Genomic DNA, 21,908 nt, shown 5'->3' on the forward strand with positions numbered 1-21,908 from the left:
ATAGAAACAGCAATAAATAAACACTTGGTGTGTGCACCAAGGTTTCGTTATCCTGCCCTTGGTGCCAGCCCATGGAGGCAGCACCATCCAGCACGTCAGTGCCATGGTGTGCAAGTCAGCGCTGCAGGAGCTTCCAGTGAGCTTTACCAGGGAAGGGCAGAGGTTTTACTGCTGCACTGGCTGTAAGGTGTGCATGGCAGCTCCTGTACTCACACTCCTCTCTGGGTGCTGCTCCTTCCCTGGTGGGGCAGCTGCTGCCAGTGCCTGTGCCCAGGGGAAGCTGGAAACCATTTCTGTTGATGCTGTTGCAGTGATGGTGCCATATTACAAACCAGTCTCAGTAATTTCTCTGTTGGTAACCGATGAAATAAAAGCAAGAAAGCCCAAGCACAGAGTCAGAGCAGGGCTGGGATGTTGATGAGCAGATTTTGGCCAAACCTGATACCCACAGGGCACACATAGGAGGAGGGTCCCAGTCATGGTGCTGGGGCTGCAGCCTGGGGCTCCTGGGCTGGGAGAGATGCAGCAGTGGGTGCCGTGGCCCTGCTGGTGCTGTCCCATGGTGTAATGCCAGCCTGGGCCCCTTCCTGTGCTGCAGGACAGGGTGCTGCTGCTCCTGGGGACACTGTCCTCCCTGATACCAATTTCAGATGTATTATATTCTTAGTAAATACTACAATGAAATTTATAATATCCGTGCAAATATTATCTCTGTATTTAACTCCTTTTGGTTAATTGAATAGAGCTATCAGTATCCAAATCTTGTTTATGTATTGCTGCCTGCAAAATAGAGCCTGTTTTCCACACTGAAATGATGACTATGGGCACCAAAGACATTTTGTAATTTAATTTTAATATCCATGGCATAATATTATTTTAATAACCGTGAAGAACAATTGTTTATGAAAAAATAAATGTTGCAGTGCTTTGCACAAAACCTTTGAAGGAAAAATGATACAGTATTTATTTTAATTTGTTGTCAGGTGTGGTGTGCCATGGGGAAGAGCTGCTTTTGGTTTGGATTTTTAGGCTCAAACTTGAACACTGTTGAGGTCCTTTTGTTGCCACTGATGGTTCTTGGAATTTGATGCATTACTCTGAATTTTTCCTTGTATTTCCTTATATACTCCCCACCTGCAGAAGTCTAGAGACAAGGTCATGCTGGGGTGTGTTGGAGCCCAGCATTCCAGGGGTGCCATGCAGCCCTGCAGCCATTGCTGTAGTCTGTGTAGCAAGTCCAGGTTTTGTTCCAAAGTGCACTGCCCTTGTGGCCCAGGGAGGTTCTGGACTAGACCATCTCCTGCCTCTCATCCATGTGGCTACAGACCCATGTGAGGCCATCCCCCACCCCATGTCAGCTGGCCAGGCTCTCCCAGCTCTGGGTGCAGCTGTGCCACTTTGCCACAGCCCTAACTGCCCTGTTTCACCTGACACATATTTATTAGAAAAACTTAACACCCACTGTGCAGGATCTGGTGAGCCCCTGGCAGGGCAGCACCGCAGTGACTGCTCACTCAGGGCAGGGCTGGCATCAGCCTGGCACTGGCCTTTTGCTGTGCTTGCAGACACATTTTGGCAGGTGGGGGAAGGCAGCATAACTCACCCCCGTGGCTGGTGCAGGGCTGTGTGTGGCTGTCAGGCAGCAGGGAATGGATCAAGACAGCTCTCTAGAAAAATGCAGTCTGTCCATGTTGGCCTGGATGTTAAGCATGAAACGAAAGCTGAAGGACAGAACAATATTTTGTCCATGCCTCCCTGCGTTCATTGCATGGGCACTTCACACATAAATAGGCTCATTTCAGGGAGACCTCCCTGTGCTCTGTGGGAAGCGTGGTCCCACATGGAGCCCAGAGTGCTCAGCACAGCACCCTGCTTACACCCAGGATAACCTGACACCTTCATTCTTGTGAGGTGATTTAGGGTTGAATAATTGTTGTTTATTGCTCTGTTTTAGTCCTTGCTTATTCCTGAGCTTATCTGCAGTTGGTGAAGCCTCGGCTGAAGACACAGGGTGGGTTCAGCACCTGTTCCCCCGCTTCACTTATGAAGCACCAGTGGCAGCACCACAGGGACTGGGGCTGGGCTCAAGCAGCCCCATGGTTGGGATGGGACCCACTGCCAGGCACCAGGTGCTGAGCTGGGAAAGGTACCAGTGACTGCCAGTATATTTTTCCCCTTTCTCCTGCAGCCAGAGGCAGTGCCACAGGGACACTCCAGACATCTCCTGTTTTGCAGGGTGTGTTTTGACCAAACCACTCAGGTCCATGCTCAGCTGCTCTGCAGCAGCACTACTGCCCAAGACCTCCTCTGGGGGATTTTTTTTATATTTCAGAGGCTGATCTTTTCATCCCCAGTCATCCAAGAGAAGCCTGGTGCTGCTCTAGCTCAGCCCCAGAGGCCCTGGGTGCCAACAGCAGTGTCACCCTCAGTGGTCCCTGGAAAGAGCCCAGGGAGCTGGTTCCTGATGGGGACCATGTGGGTGGAGTGGCCAGGGGTAGCTCCAGAGAGGTGCTGGGGTGTGGTTTGGGTACACACCAGCTGTTTAATACCAGGATTACTTCCCACAGTTCATACTTTGTGGTGACTTGAAAAACTACACTGTGGGTGAAGTAAACTCAATAAATTAGAGCTGGGATTAGCTGCAATGTTGGGTGAAAGGTTTTTTTCCATAAAGAAACATTGCTGAAAAGCTGAGAATTGCAGGAAAATACATCTGTGTAGTGAATATTTAAGGAATTTATTTACCCACACTGCTGCCCACTGCAGTGGCAGAGCAGAGCATCTCCCACCCTGGCTGCAGCCCTGAGGCTTCTCCCCTGCTCCTCACAGGGTGCTCCTTGCATCTTGCAGGATCAACCAGTTTCCATCATCAAGAAAATAAAAAATTAGTTGGTTTGCAGGTTACCAAACCAGGAATACCCATTTCCCAGTAGTATCCTCAGTTCAGTGTGGGGGCCCCTAAGCTGGGCAGGCTGGAAAGGCTTGGAGAAACCTGGTCTAGAGAAAGGTGTTCCTGCCCATGGTGGGGCTGTTGGAACTGGGTGATCCTTCCAACTCAAACCTTCCCAAAGTTCTGTGGTAAACATCTGAGGAGCATCCCAGACTGGCCAAAGGGAATGCAGTAGGGATGGACTCTTTCTCCTCTGAAGAAAAGAGAAGCAAGCTCTTTAATTTTTTTTTCTTTACAGTTTTATTTACAAAATGTATTAAAACTCTTTGTACAACACCTCATCAAAATGAGGCTCAGTAATTGATGTCCACACATGCAGTTTATGCTTTTACAGCCATTAGTTTGCTTGGCAATTTTTCTGCTCACTCAAGTGCAGTTTCAACGACCAAAAATAGGAACTTAAATTACAAAAAAAACCAAAAAAAGGAGAAAAAAAAAAGTTAAAGGAGAGAACCCCCAAAGCCCCTGAAGCAAAACAAATTAGAAAAAAAATATACCAAAACAAATCATCATGAGACTACTGCCAAACTTCTGATAGCTTGAAGTTGGTAGCCAGAATTGGTAAGCACTCAACACATTTTAGATTTACATGCAAGTTTAAAAAATATCGAACCATTTACCAAACTCCCTTCACTGGTGTGAAGCCTCCAGTCTTAAAAATTGATCTGATAAACATACATATTTTATACATCTTTTAAGAAAAACGTTTGTTTTAAATACAACTCATAACTGCACAGCTTTAGCTCACCCTTGCTGGGGATGTGTTTGTGTTCAGAGGTTGAAAAAAAAAATCAGAGTTTCATGAAAAGAAAATGAAAACAAAACAATTTTTTGTCAATATCTCGTTAAAAACTTTAACAATAAATTATTCTCCTATGAGTTTTAAAATTATTTTATATTACATTTTGTTGGAAATACATATTTTTAACAAGACTTTTATTTTTATTATTTTTTTTGTTTTTTGTTTGTTTTTAAATCCTATTGAAAGTTCAAATCTATCATCAGCAAACTAAATGCCTAAGGGTCAGACTGGTTTAAATGAGTTTCTTTTTCACTGTATGTTATTGATGAAATAAAACTCTATCATAAACTACGGAAAATACATATTGTCGATTAGAGGTAATTAGTAAGCAGATATTCCATTGAACATTTCCCAAGTGATTGACAATATGTTTAAAGTTTTGTGGTTTTTTTTCCTTTTTCTTTTTTTTTTTTTAATTTTTATTTTTATTTTTAGAGATGAAGTTAAGTAGTTTCCAGGCAGAGGTTCAAGGCTGAAATGCTGCTGCTGTCTAAGACGTTGGATGTGAGTAACAGTGAGCTCCTCCTGGAGCAGAGGTGGCCGGAGCGCGGCGTCCTCCTCACACAGAGGCAGGGACAGGAGCATCCTCTCACCAGGCATGAAACAAGAGTTGGCAGGAGCTGATATTATATAACAGTACTAGCAGGAGTCATGTTAGATCACTTACTATTACTCTGGAACTGCAGCTAAACTGGAGTTACTATCCTCTTTCCTTGCCTCTGTTTTACAAGGACCGTTACTGAGGAGCGTTAGCTGAGCACGGTGCTAGGTGGGAGAGAACTGGGGAGAAGCAGAAGCAGGCCTGGGAAAAACTAACCTGCCTTTCTCTTGCTTCATTGCATGATATTAAACAATGAATTAAAATGCAAATGCACAGCAAGAGAGGAGATATATGGTCTGAACTTAAACAGCAAGTAGCTTTTCCCTTTTTTTTTAATTTTAAAAGCCACCCAATGTTATTTTAATAAAGCACCTGTAGGTATGCCTGATGATAGAACAAAAAAAAAAAGGAATGCAATATTTTCTGCCCGCACTTTAGCTACCTTGTCAAGAAATTAATTTACTGATCTGGAAGCAAGACATGCAGTTCCACAAATTACTTTCTTCTGGATTTACAGATTCACAGTCATTGACCTTAATTAGTTTGAATGCACAGATTCTTTCCCTCCTTTTGCTGCTATACAGAATTGCTCAAATTAGCTGGAGAGGTTAAAGTGGCTCAGAAAAAAAAAAAAAATGACACCACTGTAAGTAAATACTGAAACATCTTGACATCAGCTCACACAAGCAGTGGCAGGCCAGTCCACGTTTGCACGCAGCAGATTTCTGAGGCTTTGTGTCAGGAGGAGTTTCATAATTTGATACGATTGGGGTGGCTGATGAAACCAGCTGCGGTTGCTTTCAGGACACAAGTTCAGTTACTGTGCAGTGGTATCAAAGAATGGCTTTTGTTGCACTGATCTTTTTTTACAATAATTTTTTTTTTTCACATACCAATATCTTGTTACCAGTCCTTTTCTTTTTCCCTTTCATTTGTTTCTTTTTTTCTTCATTTCTTTTTCTTTTCTTTTCCTCTTTTATTTTTCTTTTACTTCTTTGAAGCAAAGCAAGAATATTCAGTGATGGTTTGCATTGTTGTGAGTCTCAGAGTCTTCCATAAGGCACTGAAGGAAAAAAATACCAGTTTTTCCTATTAAAAGTACATTGCACCATCATCAATGCGTGTCATGCCTGACACCTCGGAGAGAGTGCAACTGGCTCAGATGGTCCAAATCCATGAAGTAGCCACATTCTCTGCTGCTTTTTATCTTGCAAGCTGTCAGGGCGAGGATCTAAAATAAAACCAGAAAGATTTCATCACTGCCTGGCAGCAAGGGACAGGGGGGCTCAGCCCATAGAGATGCACAGATTATGGGCAAGGAGCTAACCAGGCCTTTTCAGAATCCTTTGTCAGCAATTCAACTCTACTTTTCCTGCTTTAGAAATCATGAATTCTTGTGCAGAAAGTTTAGTTCTATTGCAAGTTTTTTTTTTGAAACTTCCTAAAAGCACTTACCTGACCTGATTATACCTTACAAAACAAAGAGGAAGAGATCCGTAACAAGAGAGATGAGAATTCTGATCAGAGTGATTTTAAAAGCAATTAGCAAAATACTTGCATTTGAACTAGCACGATGCTGGAGAGAGGAGTTACTCACTTCAGCACGAAGCCAGCAACCTCTGTGTGTAAAACAGAATGGTACCTTTCTGATCCTACCTCTGATCAGGGAAGAAATTTAAATGACTGATACTTAAAAACTACCACAAGATGGTGTTTCAAAAGCCTCTTGCAGCAGCCTCCTAGTGCACACAACAGAATAGCACAGACAGCTTAAGAAAGGACAGAAAGAAGAAAACCCAGAGGGTTTACTCCCGGCCCGCAGCCGTACCCCTAGATTTTCACACTTTCTGTGCCGTACACGTTGTAGCCTTCTCTGTAGGTAGCGTAATTCTGGGTGTTGGTGGCAGGAGCAGGTTTGAAGTTCTGCGTGTTCTTGGTGAGCTTCATTCGCTTGGACTCGGCCCGAGACTTGTAGCAGAACTCGATCAGTGCCACCATCATGGCCAGCCCCAGGCCTCCCACAAGGATATAGAACACGCCAGCAACATTGCTCAGGCTCAGAGCGCTCGTCTTGTCCTAAGAGAAACGAGCCACGCTGTTAGTTCTGCTGAGAGCAGCAGACAGACAGACAGACAGACAGACAACAGGCTACTTTGCATTAGGCCTAGCTGGAATAGCTACACTCATGGTGTTCAGTGTCCGGCCCACGGACCAGTGCTGTCCCCCCATCCCCGCAGCCCGGGGCTGCACAGCAGTGACTGCTCTGTCCTCCACCCTCTGGTGGGTGAAACCCTGGCTGACTCCAAGGCAATGACGTTTTTTTGGCCACTGGCTTCCCCAGGCCTTCGGTGTCCCAGAGCAAGGCTGCCTATGGCCGAGCATCCCTGGTAGCAAAGGCACTGGGGGAAAGTTGTGCTGGTGGCTGCATAAAACAGCAGGATTTACAGAAGGCCATGACAAAACGAGAAAAAGAAAAAGCCAAGCCACTACACACTTGGGTTTGGTCAATGTAGGTAAAATTCCTGAGAAGCTGCTGAACTTAACTACCTTTTTTCAACATTTAGGAAAAAAACCACACCCTAGAAAGATGGTCAGTTACTTAGAGGTCAAGTAGCAGAGCCCTGAGCTAAACTAGCACCTTCAGGAGAGTGAGTTATTGAATGAAACCAGACATTGTAACACAAAAATCACTGGTCAGGGTTTATCTTCCTTCAATACATGTCAGATGGGGGAGAAGCTTGCATTTTTTAAAACAAGGTTCTGGAATGGGACTAAATAGAGCTGCAACCCTTCTGCTGCTGCATGGGTGGCTGGCTGTGGGCAGGAACGGCTCCTGGCTGGCACAGCTGGCTGGGCTGCCACACCACACTGGCCTGGGTGGATGGACAAGTGCCAAAGAAATTTGTCTGTGCCCAGAGAAGGCACTGCTGACAGAGCTTGGTTAACGATTCTCTCTAGGGAGAGCTAAATTTGCATATTGTCAGAGTAAAATATGATTTACCTTGTAAGTGTCTGTGTGTTTCACAGTTGGTATACATGTGGTTGTAGCAAACAATCTGCCATTTAAACTAAAGATCTTAAAATCATTTATACCTCTTTTTGATCACAGCTCCCTTTGGCAGCTGCCATGTGTTCAGATATCCCATGATCCCAAATTTACCTGACACAACAACTACTGGGCTGTGCCCTAAGCAACTTCCAGTCCTACTGAAATCAATGAAATTTTATTATTGGCTTCGCTGGAACTTGAAATTGTCCTCCGACACTGAAAGGGTGCTTTGAAATTGTAGTTTTCTGTTTGAATGATTACAGAGAGCACTTCCAAAGGCACCAAGGGAGTTAGGCACTCAGCTGTGACCGATTTCAGCTGGAGCTGGATTCTCCTCCTCTTGGTGCCTTTGAAAATGTCCTTTACTCCAACAAGCCCAGCACTTCTACAGAGTTTTTCTCCCCACTGGGTCTATAGGCATTAAAAAAAAAGTCCTCCTTTTAACTGAATGGTGTAAATAAATATGCCCTACAATTTAAGTGTGCAGCTACTTGGCCAATCCACCTCAGGGGTGGGACCTGCCCTGGGGTCTACAGTGGTCCTGCATGAGGCTGGACAGCCCCACAGCACAGCTGGTAGATGACAGGACAGTACAGCAGCAAAATGGTTCAAAGCAGTATAAAAAAGAATATTCAATATTTAGGTAATGATTCACCATTAGTATTTCTAGATTTTTTTTTTAATCCAACCGATTTTAAAATGAATTGGCAAATAGGGCAGGAAAGGCATTTTTTCCTTATCAGCTGTCTGTCCTGAAAATTTGTGCCCTTAGCAAGCATGTGACTGTTTCCCAAAATGACATGTAGAGAATCTAAGTAATAATTTTGAAACAAAAACGAGTTTTTTCAATAAAAATATGAAAAGATGCTGGCCTGAATAATAGACAGTGACTGTGCTGAAACCTGCACATTTAAATGAAGACACCAGCTTGGGAGGCTTTGGGGGCTTCTCTTAGCATGTTTCTAGTAAAATACTCACACAGTGAAATATACTTACAACTACAGTCTGTAACTGCATATAAGAAAAATGCTGTCATGTTCTGAGACTTACTTATTTTTTTCTATTATTTTCTTTCAACCTTCAAAATGTAAATAGCAATTTTTGAAAGTCATTCTTGGTATAAACAAACAGTGGGTCAAAATGTGATTGCTAATCAGTACAAAAAGACCTTCAGCGACTGACCTTACTTCCGGAGTCCTTGGCTCCACATTCACCCTTATCGTACCACCATTTGTTTTTCAGCTTGTCTAAGATGCCTTGTTCACTGAGTTTCAATACTGCAAGGTTTACAGGAGTTCTTCACGTGGGAAATAACATAAATAACATTATATTATGTTATTTTATGTTATTCAATCTTTAAACTACTTTAAAACTATACAAAGCGATAAAGCAGGGTTCCTGGCCACAAAGTATTTACACTGCAGGCAACTGGATCATCCCCTTAAGTTAACGCTAGAGCATCTCTACATTACCAGGTCCTGCCCATATCGCTTTGAGTAATCGGCACTCACTGTTAAATGAAGGCAGTAGAAACAAAGCACGGCCAATCTCCCACTTGGTGCGCCACAGGCACTTGCAGTAGCTTTACCGATCTGGGTGGGTTTGATCCAGCAGGGCCCCTATTGCACCAACAGACAGAAGCCCCCACACCAGCCACTGTGGCTGTCAAACAACGCTTGTAGCCCCTGATCCCCGGCAGCCCCCGCGCCTGGCGGGTCTCTGTGCACATCTGCAAAGCAAAAGGCGCCAGGCTGGACCCATGGAGGGGGATTTTGCCGGCGCCACAGCCACTTCCCCGCCGGCGCTGGCTTCTCCGGCTGGCGCTGCAGGGGCTGCGCTCGGAGGCATCGTGCTGGGCTGCACTCCCTGAACTGCTGCATCTCCAACTCCCCCCGTCCAGGGAACTGCAGCAGAAAATAAGCAAATGCAGACCTCTATGAAGCAAACTGATGAATATGGAAATTGCCGGCTGAAAGTGCCCAGGGTGGGAAAGGTTGGCAGAATAAACGGAATTGCTGACTCGTGCTGCCAAGAGCCCACAGCCCAGGGGGGCTGAGCTCATCTGGCCCTTCCGAGTGGGAGAGCAGCACCTGAGGAGCTCTCGGTTAGGTTTTGTCATTTCCACTTCCTCCTCGTGTGAAGTCTCGTTTTTTTCCCTGCCTGCTTCCTGTGCAAGGAACATCTTCAGTTCCTGCTCCCGCTTGAACAGCTCTGATCCCTGCTCCACGGCTGCACGGGGCTGGGTCCTTATCCCCAGCAATGCTGTGCCACAGTGCTGTGCACTGCTCTGCACACCAGGCAGACACGTGCACAGCCTGCTTTGGGTCCATTCAGGCCTGCTGTCAGCAGAGGAGACGCAGGGGCTCAGCCCATGTCTGCCCCAGCGCCAGCCTCATGTCTGCCTCTTGCAGCTCTCTGCCTTTCTCCCACCCCTACCCAAAGTGCCTGACTCTCTGCAGAGCAGAAGAGACTCAGGAGAAAGAGCAGCAAGACCTATACAAAACATCTTAAATATAAGCTAAATTGCACACTGGCATTTAGGAAAACATCTCCAGACTGGGAGGGCTCACAGCTCTGAGCAACAGGAATGGCTGAGCCCTGCCATGCCTGGGGCTGGACAAGATGCTGAAAGAAGTAGCTGGTAAAGAAAAGCCCTGTTCCCTCATCTGCCAAGAGCTACTTTTGAGATGGCTGGGAGACTGTTGGTGGCTGCTGCTGGGAAGAGCTGCTCTTGGAGATGCTCCGTATCCTTTGGCAGGAGGGTGGCAGCCGAGCCCAAGAAGCTCGTGGGGTATCATGAGATAAATGATTGTATTCAAGAGCTCCTGAGCTGAATGCCCCACAGGCTGCTCCAACATGACCCTGTGTAGTGTCACCCAGGCCAGCAGGGAGGCAAGAGCAGAGGAAAGCCATCAAGGTGGGGACAACTGCTGGTAACAGCAGCAGCACTGCCAGCACTGCCTGCAGAGCTTCCCAGCTGTCCACGCAGAGGCAGCACCACTCACTCCTGCACAGGGCTCAGTTTGACAGCAGCCAAGGCTTTATTTTTATAAAATGGGTATTTTTAAGCGGCAGCTGTAATCTAATTAAATATCAATCAGGGCTGGCTGTACACACTCAGCTGGACACAGCCAACGGGTGGCAGTGACAAGCCACATGAGACAGACCGTGTTTGCTGGCCCAGCACTGGCAGCAGGCAGAGCTCCTCCACCAGGAGCCAGAGGCATCCTAAAAAGCCAGCTGTGCTGCAGCTCCACCTGCATCCTCCTACAGGTAGGCTATAAAATATTAACGGGATCAAAGCAGGCTCCGAGACACTGCCAGCACCCCGGGGGTGCAGGGAACACACCTGCCCCACTCGGTTACACCGATGGGCAGCAGCCAGGTCCTGGCCAAGCCACCACCATGGACCTGTGGGGCAGCTGGGCTGTGTCGAGACCCCTGGGGACCCCCAGACAAACATGCTACGAGCAGCTGTGCGTGCCTGCAATGCCAGCCAGTGAAAGCTCAGTGCCTTTACCTTCCCCTTACAAGCCCCAGCAGAGAGCAGGGTGAATTATTGCTCAGAGAACAGTACTCTCATTTTAAATTTCATTTAAAAACTATCTAATTTGGAGAGATTTTATGCAATACATCTCTCAGCATTGAAAAGCATTGTGCAGCTGAGAATACACAAACAATAGGAAGAAGGTTATAAACATCTTTCCTCCTACCTGCATATTTTATTGTGCAAATTTTCCCCTCCCCCCAGTCCTATTCTGAACACTATTTTTAATTTGCATGCCTTTGTAAACCCCATACGGAGTACTGAGAATTTGCATAACATCCAATACATTATAGATTAGCTTTCACAACATTATACAGTATTGGGAAATGAGGAAGCTTAATATGCTAATTAGGGTGCTTTATTTTTTTTAAGCCAAGATTGCAGCTAATTGAGCACACACAACTGCCAAAAAAAAAAAAGAAAAAAAAAGAAAAAAAAAAGTAGTAAACTAAAATTATCTTAACTAAACAGATGGGAATTTGCCTAAACTGAGGGCTTCATTATCATTTGTCACAGTCCTGTTTGCCAGGTGAGGTACCACATTCTCTCAGCCTGGGTAGGAGAGAGGTGATGTGTCCTATCATGAGAAGCTGAGTGGGATGGGCAGACAGGTGCCAAGGAGTCACTCCTTGCTTCAGGGCCACCCAGCCTTTGTTGGTGGAGCTGTCACCATGCCAGGGTGCTCTGGTCCTGGGGCTGTCCCCATCCTGCCTGGCACAGGGCCTGAGCAGGTGGCTGGTACCAGAGGGTCAGGTTGTGTACAGAAAGAACAGGGGAGGCAATTCAGACATGAAAGAGTAGCTGGTGCCTGCCCCTCCCTGCCTTGGCCTTTCCTGTCCCCCCAGCACACAGAAAACCTGAAGATTTGCCTGAGCAAGTTCCCAGCCTCCCTTGGCTCAGCCACTTCACTGGGCAGGGCACTGGGATGAACATCTTGTACCTGAGCAAGGACAGCCTCTCAATGTGGAAGGCACCAATTTGTGAAGCACAAAATACAGCTTGTTTCATCAAAGTCCTAAAGAATAATTTTGCCTGCTTCCAGGAAATAAATCCCAAAACCTCCTAATGCATGAGCTGTTTCCTTTGCAGCAGGATTTGAGAAACCTTCTATTTGGAGGAGGCATGATGCCTCTGCAACCCCTGGTCCAGCACTTCAGGAATGCAGTATGAGCTGGTGCAGGATGGATTCCTCAAATCCCAAATTCCCAATTTCCTCATTTTCTGAGGCTCTGTCTCAAAGGACTTCAATTTCCTTGTAGTTTTCTTGGGATATTTTTGTGCTTTCCAGTTGTTTTTTTAAAATTATGTTGCTGTTGTTGGGCTGTATGGGATATTCTATGAAGTCCTTGGTCCTTTCCTAGGTGGCTTCCACTGTTTTTCCATGCTTTAATTTATGATGGGATTCTTTTTCATCTCTCCTGTGTGGTTTCCAGACCTCTCTCTGTTAGCTTGGTTGCTTTGATAAAAGTAAAATGTTCAGAGATTTGAGAGCTTGTGTTCTCTTGTTGTGCTCTGTATGCCAAGAAAATGAGATGAGGCCATTTGGATTGGGATGTCAGCATTTTGGATTCCACAGGTTGGTATTCTTGTCCAGAAACTTGCAGTGTTTTTCTTCCTTCCCATAACTGAAGGATTTTGTTTCCTTGCTTTTGCTTTTTATCCAGTATGATCTGAATCATCCAGGCTTAAACCTGTGAGGTTGGTTCTCTTGGGCAGCTCTACCAAACCCTGCTAAGATTTTTTTCTACAAATGATTGGAAGACTTGAGTTTAGAGAAACAATACCAGGAGCCTCATACGGGATAGTATGGCCCTTAGAGGGGAATTAAGCCATCTGCAATGGTTGTTTCTTTTAAGAGTGGCATGACTGTAAGATCAGTGGCCACCTGTTTTATAGGCTTTACAGAGACTGCCACAAATACCATTTTATACCTTGACAGAAGTGGGTTTTATTGGTGTTTCAGCTGTTTCGTTTCTCTGCCACCCTGTCAGGAGACTCTGTTCAGGGGCTGGCAGTGTAACCTTCCCCTCTTCAGCCATCAGCTACTGCTGGAAAACAAGCTGTGCCAGTCTTCTTCCAGATTTAATATGACACCATCCCAAAAGGAACCTCCTTTTCCTTTTGCTGCGTGGCCCTGGGATCTCCTCCCTGCTGCACTTTAGCCTGTCTGGGTGCAGGACACCAGACTCAGAAGCCCTTTGCACTCTTTGCTGCTGGTGGCCCCAGAGGATAGGATACTGATGGAATGAAATTATTTTTGAAAAACAAACTCTTTAAAATCTCATCCCTGAGCATCCCCAAAGCTTCAGGTTCAATTTAAGAACTTGGGCCACCTCTCCCTCAAATTCAGGAAGTGCTACAGCACTTTGTCATGCAGGTTGGTCCTGTACAAAACATAGCATTGTTTCCAGGCTGAGTATGTTCACCATGCAGATACTCCTTCTCAGAAGAAAGAGCTGCTATGTGCTCTTTGCAAAGCATTTATTACACTTATATTTGATTATTACCCACCTTCCATTCATGCAATTAATATGGAAAAGAGGGAACACAGTGACTCAGAGGCCGTCCACTCTTTCCTCTTTGAGACAGCCTTACCTGTCTGAGGGATTTCTTGCCTTGCCTCCTCTTACCAAAGCCCCAGTTTCAAGTTAGTTGCAGTAAATGTTATCTCCACTGAGAAAACTGGTGGTGTTACAATATTTCTTTCCATTCTTTCTGGCCAGAACAAGCTTGAAGTAGAAGACAAGTAAATTAATCATCAAAGAAGTAGATCTTTATTAGTCCCAAAAGTGGGAAGGTAGAACTTCTGACCCTCTCAAATTATAAATCATAACAGGTTTTTAGTAGTGTGATTGATGGCTTTTTAGGTTAATTGTTGTGATTTCACCTGCACCTATTTAAAGAAGATAACCCCAAACCAGATGTTCCACATACTGCCATCACTAACTTCTACCAGCTTAAGACACATCCTAGCAGGCTGCAGTCCCACGTATGACTGAAAAGGCTGGCCAGGCTGCTCCTTTTGGCAGTTGATTCCAGTTACTGGCCACCGTGTTTGTGTGCTAGTGCTGTAAACAGGACCCTTTCCTGAGCAAACTTGGACTGCAGAGAAGAATCTGAGCAGTTTCTTGGAAAAGCGCTGTTAATTTATGAAAGGAACACTGCGATCTTGCCAGGAAAGGGCTGTTTTCCAGCAAAGATGCCAGTGCCTTTGTAGCCAGCGTTTGGGTTGGTCCTCACAAGTCGCAGCAGGTGATACAAGGAGTCAATGACCACTGGAGGTGAGAACTGGGAACAGAAGTCACTTTAGGACTCGCGCATCTCACCCAATAATCTGCAGACTTTTTTCAGCTCTAACTGGTGTTTGAGTGGCATGAAGTCTCAGCAACACTGTGGTTATGTTTATTACTTGCAATCTATAAAAGATTTAAGTGATGATTGGAACAGCTTTGGATAATTCACATCCCATTCCATGCTCTAATGGATGTAATATAAATGTTATACCCAAACCCAATCACTGCCAAGGAGAGTGAATGAACTCGGCAGACGGCACACTGTTCCTTTTAAACCAGATGAACCATTGCTCAGAATTCATTTAGAATTTTTAGATGCAATCTTTCAGAAAAGCAAGTTGCAAAGTAAAGATGCAACAAGCAAGGCTCTTCAAAGCACCAATTAAAGGGCTTCCTCAGGGTGGCACAGGATGAGGAGGGCAGTGCATGGGCTGCCCTGGCACCTCTCACTACCTGGGTTTTACAGCTGGAAGTGTTCCTTCACCCACCATCAGCTGGTTCCTGACTTTCTTTAGAGTATCAGGTGTACAGTGTGGCATTTTCACAACAGTGTTGCTTGCAGCATCTTGAGAGTCCAAACATAGCTTCTTTGGGGGTAGAGGGTAAAGAAATCACCCATGTACTTGAAGGAAGACCAGAATAACATTCATCATTCAGAGCTCCTCTCTGGTTTTGAAAACACCCTTTCTTCTCGTGTGCCTGGGGCTGTGGCTCAGGAGAGCAGAGCAGAAGCTGCAGCAGACCTGATCAGCACTTCAGCCAGGGAGGGATGCCCGGCTGGCTCAGGAGATGTCAAACACCGGGCAAGAACTCCAACCACTGCAGATTTGCTGCTCATGAGTGGCTCCTGCACAGGAGAGCTCCACAGTCTTCTGCAGGACTACTTGGCTATGACATCCATGTCTCCAGCAGCACTGTGGAGGGACATGGGCCATCTCACCCAGGAATACAGAGTTCATTTAGAGGTGAAGCAAAGAAATTTAAGGCCCGTGGCAGTGGGGATCCTTCTCACAAAAGCAGATGGATGCTGGCTCCAAACATACAGCAAATATGGCCACCAGAACTGTCCTTGGCTAACAGACCTCCCTGTGTACTTAACACGGCAGCTACCACAATGCACAATCCTGTGTGGTCACCAACAGGCCCTTGTTCATTTTTCCCAGCAGTAGAACAGCCGACAACAAATTCCTGTGGTTGGAGAAGTGTCATGGAAATGCAGGCACACATCACTTGGGATGCAGCATTTACAGCAAAGCTGTTTGTGATTCCCTCTACTTGGTACTGGCCCTTTGGGTGCACAGGAGAAGGTGAAATCACAGTGCCAAAGAAACCCCAGGCTCTGGCTGTGTCACACTGCATGACGTAGAACAGCTGTAAATATGGTCTAGTATCTGGCTAGGCCAGATTTATTGCTGATTTGTGGCATCAGAGCAACAGAAAGCCACAGGAGGCTTCTGGCAAATCTGTCCCTCCCAAGAGTCCAAATCTGTCCCTCCTAATGAAAGGTGACATTCTCCCTCTGCATCAGAGTGCTGCCCAGGCCAAGCCCCATGGTCAGACCAAGGGCTTGGCCTCTGCAAAGGGCTCGTTACTCTCCTGTCCAAATCTCAGTGACGTGAAGGAGGTCAGAGTCCATGGTGGTACCAGGTCTTGGTTAGTACATTATAAAGTAGTTTTTTACTTGTTTATCATTAGATAATAATAAACTTGTTTTATAATTAAATAATCCCTGTTGGTTTTGCCTAATCCTTTTAGTTTAGGAATCTGACATATTTGGAGCACTCTCACTTCTACAGCAAGAAATGTCTTCCTTTGTTCCTTATGACCAGAGCTGTCCTTGCTGGCTGGAACATCCCTGGGACTGCCGACATCAGCACAACCCAATCAAAACCAATGTAACATCAAAGAGTTCAGATGTTAAACACTTGGGTTTCTAAAATCCACCTCACGGTGTCAGAGAAAGGCAAGTGGAATAAGGTGCAAACAAGCAAGTATTTTCTAAATCCAAAATGCTTCCTAAAATCCTCTTGGGTAAAACTACTGAAAACACTGAATTAATTGTTCCTGCTAGTGTCACTGGCTAATCCCCACTAACTTCAGGGAAAGCACAGAGGGCAGCTTGCTGTAGACATGTGGGACATGTCACATTTACCATGTTCTGAGAGGCAAATACCTGAGGAGCACTGAGATTACAGAATACAGAATATTCTGAGCTGAAAGGGACCCACAAGGACCATTGAGTCCAACTCTTAAATGAAAGGCCCATAGGGGGATTGAACCCACAACCTTGGTTTTATCAGCACCCTGCTCTGACCAGCTGAGCTACCCTCAGTGTGACCCTGAACCATGGCACCACTGCCTGGCACTGCTTCCAGCCGAGCAGAGAAATCCCTCAGCACCACACATCACACAGACCACCAGCCTTCCCCGTCCTGCTGGCAGGAGGAGGGGAGGTGATGCTGAATGCAGCCTCCAGTCCTGCTGACTGGAGCTGAGTGGGCCAGAAGGCAAGTGGCCACTGCTGCATCCCTGAGCCAGCCTGCACAGGCACTTGGCTGTGCAGGGACTGACAAAGGCAGAAATCAAGTCCAGGCTCTCTGCTTAATTTGACAGGATACCATAAAAAATATCACTAACAACCATCTTGGTATCATTAAAATATAAAGATAGAAACAATCTAGGAAGATACACCAAATCCAGCACTACTCTCTAGAGGGCATTGCTCGAGGTTAAAGACCCATCTAAATCAAATAAGGCACTTTATTCCCCCAAGCTGTATAAATCCCAGCCTGATCTGTAACTATTGAATGGACTTTTTGTCAGATCTTGTTACTGAAATAACTTCTGAATAGATAACAAAAGCTGAGGATGAATGCATCATCCAAGGGCTCTGCCCTTGCTCAGATCAGATCATCCATCTGCCTGTTGCAATTTACCATTTTAGCAATGTCTCTGTGCCATGACTTCACGTTTTGTGACACACCCACATGTGAGGGATGGGGAACACTTTGTTTGGAAATGGGCTCGTAATCCAAACCCACTATGTTTGTTTGAGGACTACAGTTGCCCGGTACCTCAAGCAGGAATGAAGAACCTTGAAAATACAGGCAAAAACCCATATGTCCAATCCCTGCTCCTTCTTGTCAATCACTACGTCCTACCTTCTGTCTCAAAAAGTGATCTTTCGTATTCCACACTGAACATTCAATATTCAGTGGAAAAACACAAAAAGCACTGGGCATTTCTTTTTTAAATAATGAGCCCTTGGTTGCTCTTTGCTACCATTTCAGACCCACAACACTTTTCCCCTGCCCTGTGTTACCAGCAGTTGCACATTTCCAAGAGTCAATATTTGAGGGATTGAAATGCTTTATGGGTCGGCAGAGGAAGGGATAAAAGAGAAAGCCATCTAGTTTGGAAAGACAAAGACATTGCACAATTAGAAAATTAAAACTCAGCACCTCAAGCCCTATATATCCCCCAGCCACCTAAGAAATATGCTGCATGTCGATGGCTGGGGTAGTGCTTGGAGGCAGAGCGATAAATCCCCTGGCAGAGGATGCTGTTTTTCCTCAACAGCAGAGCCAGCAGCAGTTCCCTTTGCTCAAGGCCCCGGAGCCCTGAGTGATGGTGAGAAGCATCCTGGGGCTGCAGGGGATGGGTTTAGCTCCTGCTGAGCACTGAGTACCTGTAATAGTTCTCCCTAACTGACCTTTGTTATAGTCTCCATTACTGGGCAGGAGTAACCTGCCTTACAGGTTGGAGCATCCAGTTTATCCTTGTGGAATGTGAAGCGTTTTTCCTTTGGTCACCAGGTATACATTTTAAATTCAGGTGCTTGAATGAACACATGATGTCATTGCATCATCTACAGACACTCTGTGCACACCTCTGCAGAGCCAGATGTGTCACCAGCTGAGGCTGCAAGTTCTGCTCTCTGCAGAGTCTGCAGCCTGTGTTTGGCAGCAGCAATGTCTCTATGAAGGGTTATATGTTTCACAAATGTAGCTCAAACAAATTAAACTCTGTACTAACAGGATCACAATTGAAGAGAAGTGCCAAGTGCTAATGCAATAATACACGCTGATTGGATTAGGAAATACAAGCCATAACAAGTCACTGTAGCTCATTCACAGCAGTACCCGATACTTGAGGTACGGATGTGGTGAGAGGGTGGAAGAAGAGCAAAGGAGGGCAGGTGCCCAACATCGCACTCAAACTTTACAACATCTGAAAGAGCAGCATGGACCTTTCCTGCCATTGCTTGGGTCCTTTCTAACCTGGATGGGTACGAGCAAGAGACTCAACTTACCTTGCACGCTGGCTATCCCCTCACCTTCTCTTTCTCTTGTCTCTAGGCACATCCATTTTTTCCCCCCATCTTTATTTTCCTCTTGAAACGGCTTCTTCTGAGACTCCTGCTCTTGGCTCCTCAGCAGGCTGCAGGTAGGTGCTGCTTAGTCCAAAGGCTAGTCCACAAGACATTCAAAGAACAACTAGGTCGTGTACAAAAGCTAGAGGCATTCGGCCCAGGGTTACAGTGCCCGCAAGCACAGAGAAATCCACAGAGCAGCAGCAGTGCCTGCGTCCATGAGAGCACAATGCTGAAACATTAGAGTCACTTTGAAGAAGAAGAAAGGCATTTACTTTTCCCTTTGTACGTAAAATGACAGCAGTTACTATTAAAGAGAAACAACCAAGCCCAGACCCCCAGGGAGACGTTCAAAGAAAGGGCCCTGCTCCTGTTGCTGGGAGCTGCACTTCCAGCTGCTGGTTTTTCTTTTTTCCTTTTCCTGTACCACAGAGCCTGCTGCCTTGACTTTTCCCATACTGATACTTACAGTGCAGGATAAATGACTCGTGTAAGCAATCTATGGAAATTAACTGTTAAGAACCACAGTTATTATCAAAAGGAGTGCACAATTAACAAGTCTTTAAGATTTCTTGCGGCCATAAAGGCAGGAGGTGGTGTCCCTGCACAAGCCCCAGGTCTGCCACAATTAATGCTGCACAAACAGGTCTCCTTTGGCAAGGCAGCAAAGCCAGTCTCCAAGATGCTAAAGGTTATATTGGCAAAATTGAACAGTTCCAAATTCTTGGACACCACTGGTTCTGACTGCACCAACTCCTTCCCAGTGCAGGCAACCTATTCTTCCTAAATTATCATGCCACTTCCCCCAGTTCCATTTCCAGGAAAATACCCCCAACAATCTGCACAACAGCATTGATGTTTCTGCAAACCAGAGCAGGCTCTCTGCCCTTCTTGGCAGTGCTCTGAGATGCTCCAATGAACTCCCAGAGCATTAAGACTTCATCACTGGCACAAAACATACACAGTATTATTTCCTAATATGCTATGAAGTAATAGCTGTCAATTAAACCAATATTCTGGTGTCTTTCTTTTAAAGCACTATTTTGCTTTGTCACTAATTTGCACAACACAGTAATTTTGTATTACTTTCCCAGCTCTGAGCATGAATTAGCTCTGTGTTACTGTCACTGGCTCTGATCAGCCATTTTATCCTTTTCCAGCTCATAACGCAGGCCTATAGTATGGATGACAAGGAAATTCATGCTGATGAACATAATTTCAAACAAATTGCTGAAATAAATCGTGCTGCATCTTTTTAAGATAGCCATTTCCCCAAATGCCCTCTTTTATGCACTATGTGTTTGGCAATGGTGCTCTTTAGGCATCAGGTATCATCTAAAATAAAGCATAACAGATTTCTTCTAAAAATATGCCACTTAAAAAAATTATGCTGCAAATGCTAACGGCTGTGCTGAAATTGTATCAAACCAAAACAGCACACAGACACGGGGGAACAGATCCCATCTGCTAATGGCCACACTCACAGCTCCGAAGGTCTCGGGAATAAGATATTGTATGGAGCACAGCTCTGAGGGCAGAACTCAACTAGCCCACTGGAAAAGTAATTCTATGATTAAAAAGAAACAATTGGAAAATCAAATAATATTACATTGCATGTCATTTCTCTGATGTACTCCAAAAGAGGGATCAGCCTAAAAAAAGAATATATTAAAGAAATTAAGTTAAATAATTAGCAGGGAATCTTGGCAGGTGAAGTTGGTGAGAAGCTGCATTCAAACATTCTCCTTCCATGTTGGTTGTCATTAAATGTTACCATGAAGGTATAAGAATACAAGAAATTTATCAACAGCAGAACTATGGAAATTTATCTTAGCAGGAAATTGTTCCTATGCTACTGAATAATTAGTTTCACTTAAGTCACTCAGGCTGTGACTGCTGTCTGCATCCCCTTTTGTCTAATTCTTGTTAAATCCCTATTCAGGAGTCACTCAGCTCCAAGATTATAGGACTGTATAATAAACAAAATAATTAGTTTCCAGACTTGTAATACACTGCAACATATTTCCTGCAATATGTTTTTTTTACAACTATTATTTTGTATTCTCTCATGATTGAGAACTCAGCTTGCATGTATAAGAGCATTTGAAGAGAGGATAATTTTGCCATGAAACTAAATTCAAGCTCATTTAGGAGGGCTAAGTGAATGAGTTTTGATGCACGTACCAGAATGCCTGCGTCAGCCAAGTCAGCCCACATGTATTGACAGGCATCCCAGAAAAATTATGGATGGATGGAGCATATTCCCCTTCAGACTTGTTAAATAAGGACCACTACTGAAATCGGCTAATTCCCTTTGCCAGGGCACAGACTGGTAGCACTGAAAACAAGACACATGTCAGCTGAGGCCTTTATAACAAACTCATTAAAATGGCCCAATCTCTTTAGTCTTGACTTACAGGTGAACCCCCGGAGCACGGAATGCCCACAGACCTAACCTTACACTCTGTGTAAACCAAGAGATTCAAATCCTGCAGAAAGCCAATTGAATACCTTTTCTTTTTCCTGCTGCAAGACTCAAAATCCTTGAGAAAATGGAAATCACTGTTTAATTTTCCAGAGGCAGTAAGATACGGTAACAAGAGATGAACTCACAACTCAGAATGATTCCTCTCCGAGCACAGGCACAGCGCATGTGGGACCGCAGGGAGGACGAGCACGGGAGGGGTGACCGGGTCCTCTGCAGTACAACGACGGGCACTGGCACAAGCAAACAGGCTCATACTCACCTCTGGCTTTCAGCGTGAGCTAAAGTATCAGAGTCACAGAGGAATGCAGCTTAAGAAACCGGCACCACCAGTCTGACATGACTCACATCTACACACAGCCCATTACACAACCCACTGTCAGGAGGTAGGAGAGGGCTGATTGCCAACTCGGGGGCAGCGATTCCCCAAGCCCGGGTCTCTACTGGGGAAGCTGAGAGAGGAGTCTGTCAGCTCAGCCGGTAGAGAGAGCTGCCCCAAGTGAGCAATGGTTGAGATGGAGGGCAAGGTCTGTATCTCCACCTCATGCACCTTCACCACTCCATCCTGATTCCCACAGCTGCCACCTCCTTTAAGGTAAAAGGGAAAAAATAACAGTTTTACAGTGACTCCTCTGAATGATCTACAAGTAAATTGTTCATATAAACAATTAACTGGAGAGATGGGATGAGATGATGGGGGCAACTTCTGGTGGGAGGACAGTGAGGAGAGAGAGGCCAGCAAGATTCCTGGCGCTGCAGTGCACAAGGGGCAGCACCAGAGCTCATCCTTCCTGAGAGGGCAGTGGGGC

The 21,908-nt window shown here is 45.4% G+C and overlaps 1 protein-coding gene across 2 annotated transcripts in view; it reads right to left on the reverse strand.

Moving 5' to 3' along the window:
• Positions 1–3,166: 3,166 nt before the first annotated feature.
• Positions 3,167–21,908, reverse strand: part of GRIA3 (glutamate ionotropic receptor AMPA type subunit 3) — a 145,957-nt gene continuing 127,215 nt past the window's right edge. The window contains exons 14-16 of one of the 2 annotated variants that reach the window (XM_053955517.1): positions 8,585–8,699; positions 6,182–6,429; positions 3,167–5,584 (exon numbers count right to left, since the gene is read on the reverse strand). In XM_053955517.1, the coding sequence (XP_053811492.1) occupies positions 6,184–6,429; positions 8,585–8,699 (361 nt within the window). In that variant the 3' untranslated portion in view covers positions 3,167–5,584; positions 6,182–6,183. The remainder of the gene's footprint in view (positions 5,585–6,181; positions 6,430–8,584; positions 8,700–21,908) is intronic. The other variant, XM_053955516.1, reaches the window with a different exon arrangement.

Source organism: Vidua chalybeata, chromosome 14 (assembly GCF_026979565.1).
Source record: "Vidua chalybeata isolate OUT-0048 chromosome 14, bVidCha1 merged haplotype, whole genome shotgun sequence".
NCBI lineage: Eukaryota > Metazoa > Chordata > Aves > Passeriformes > Viduidae > Vidua > Vidua chalybeata.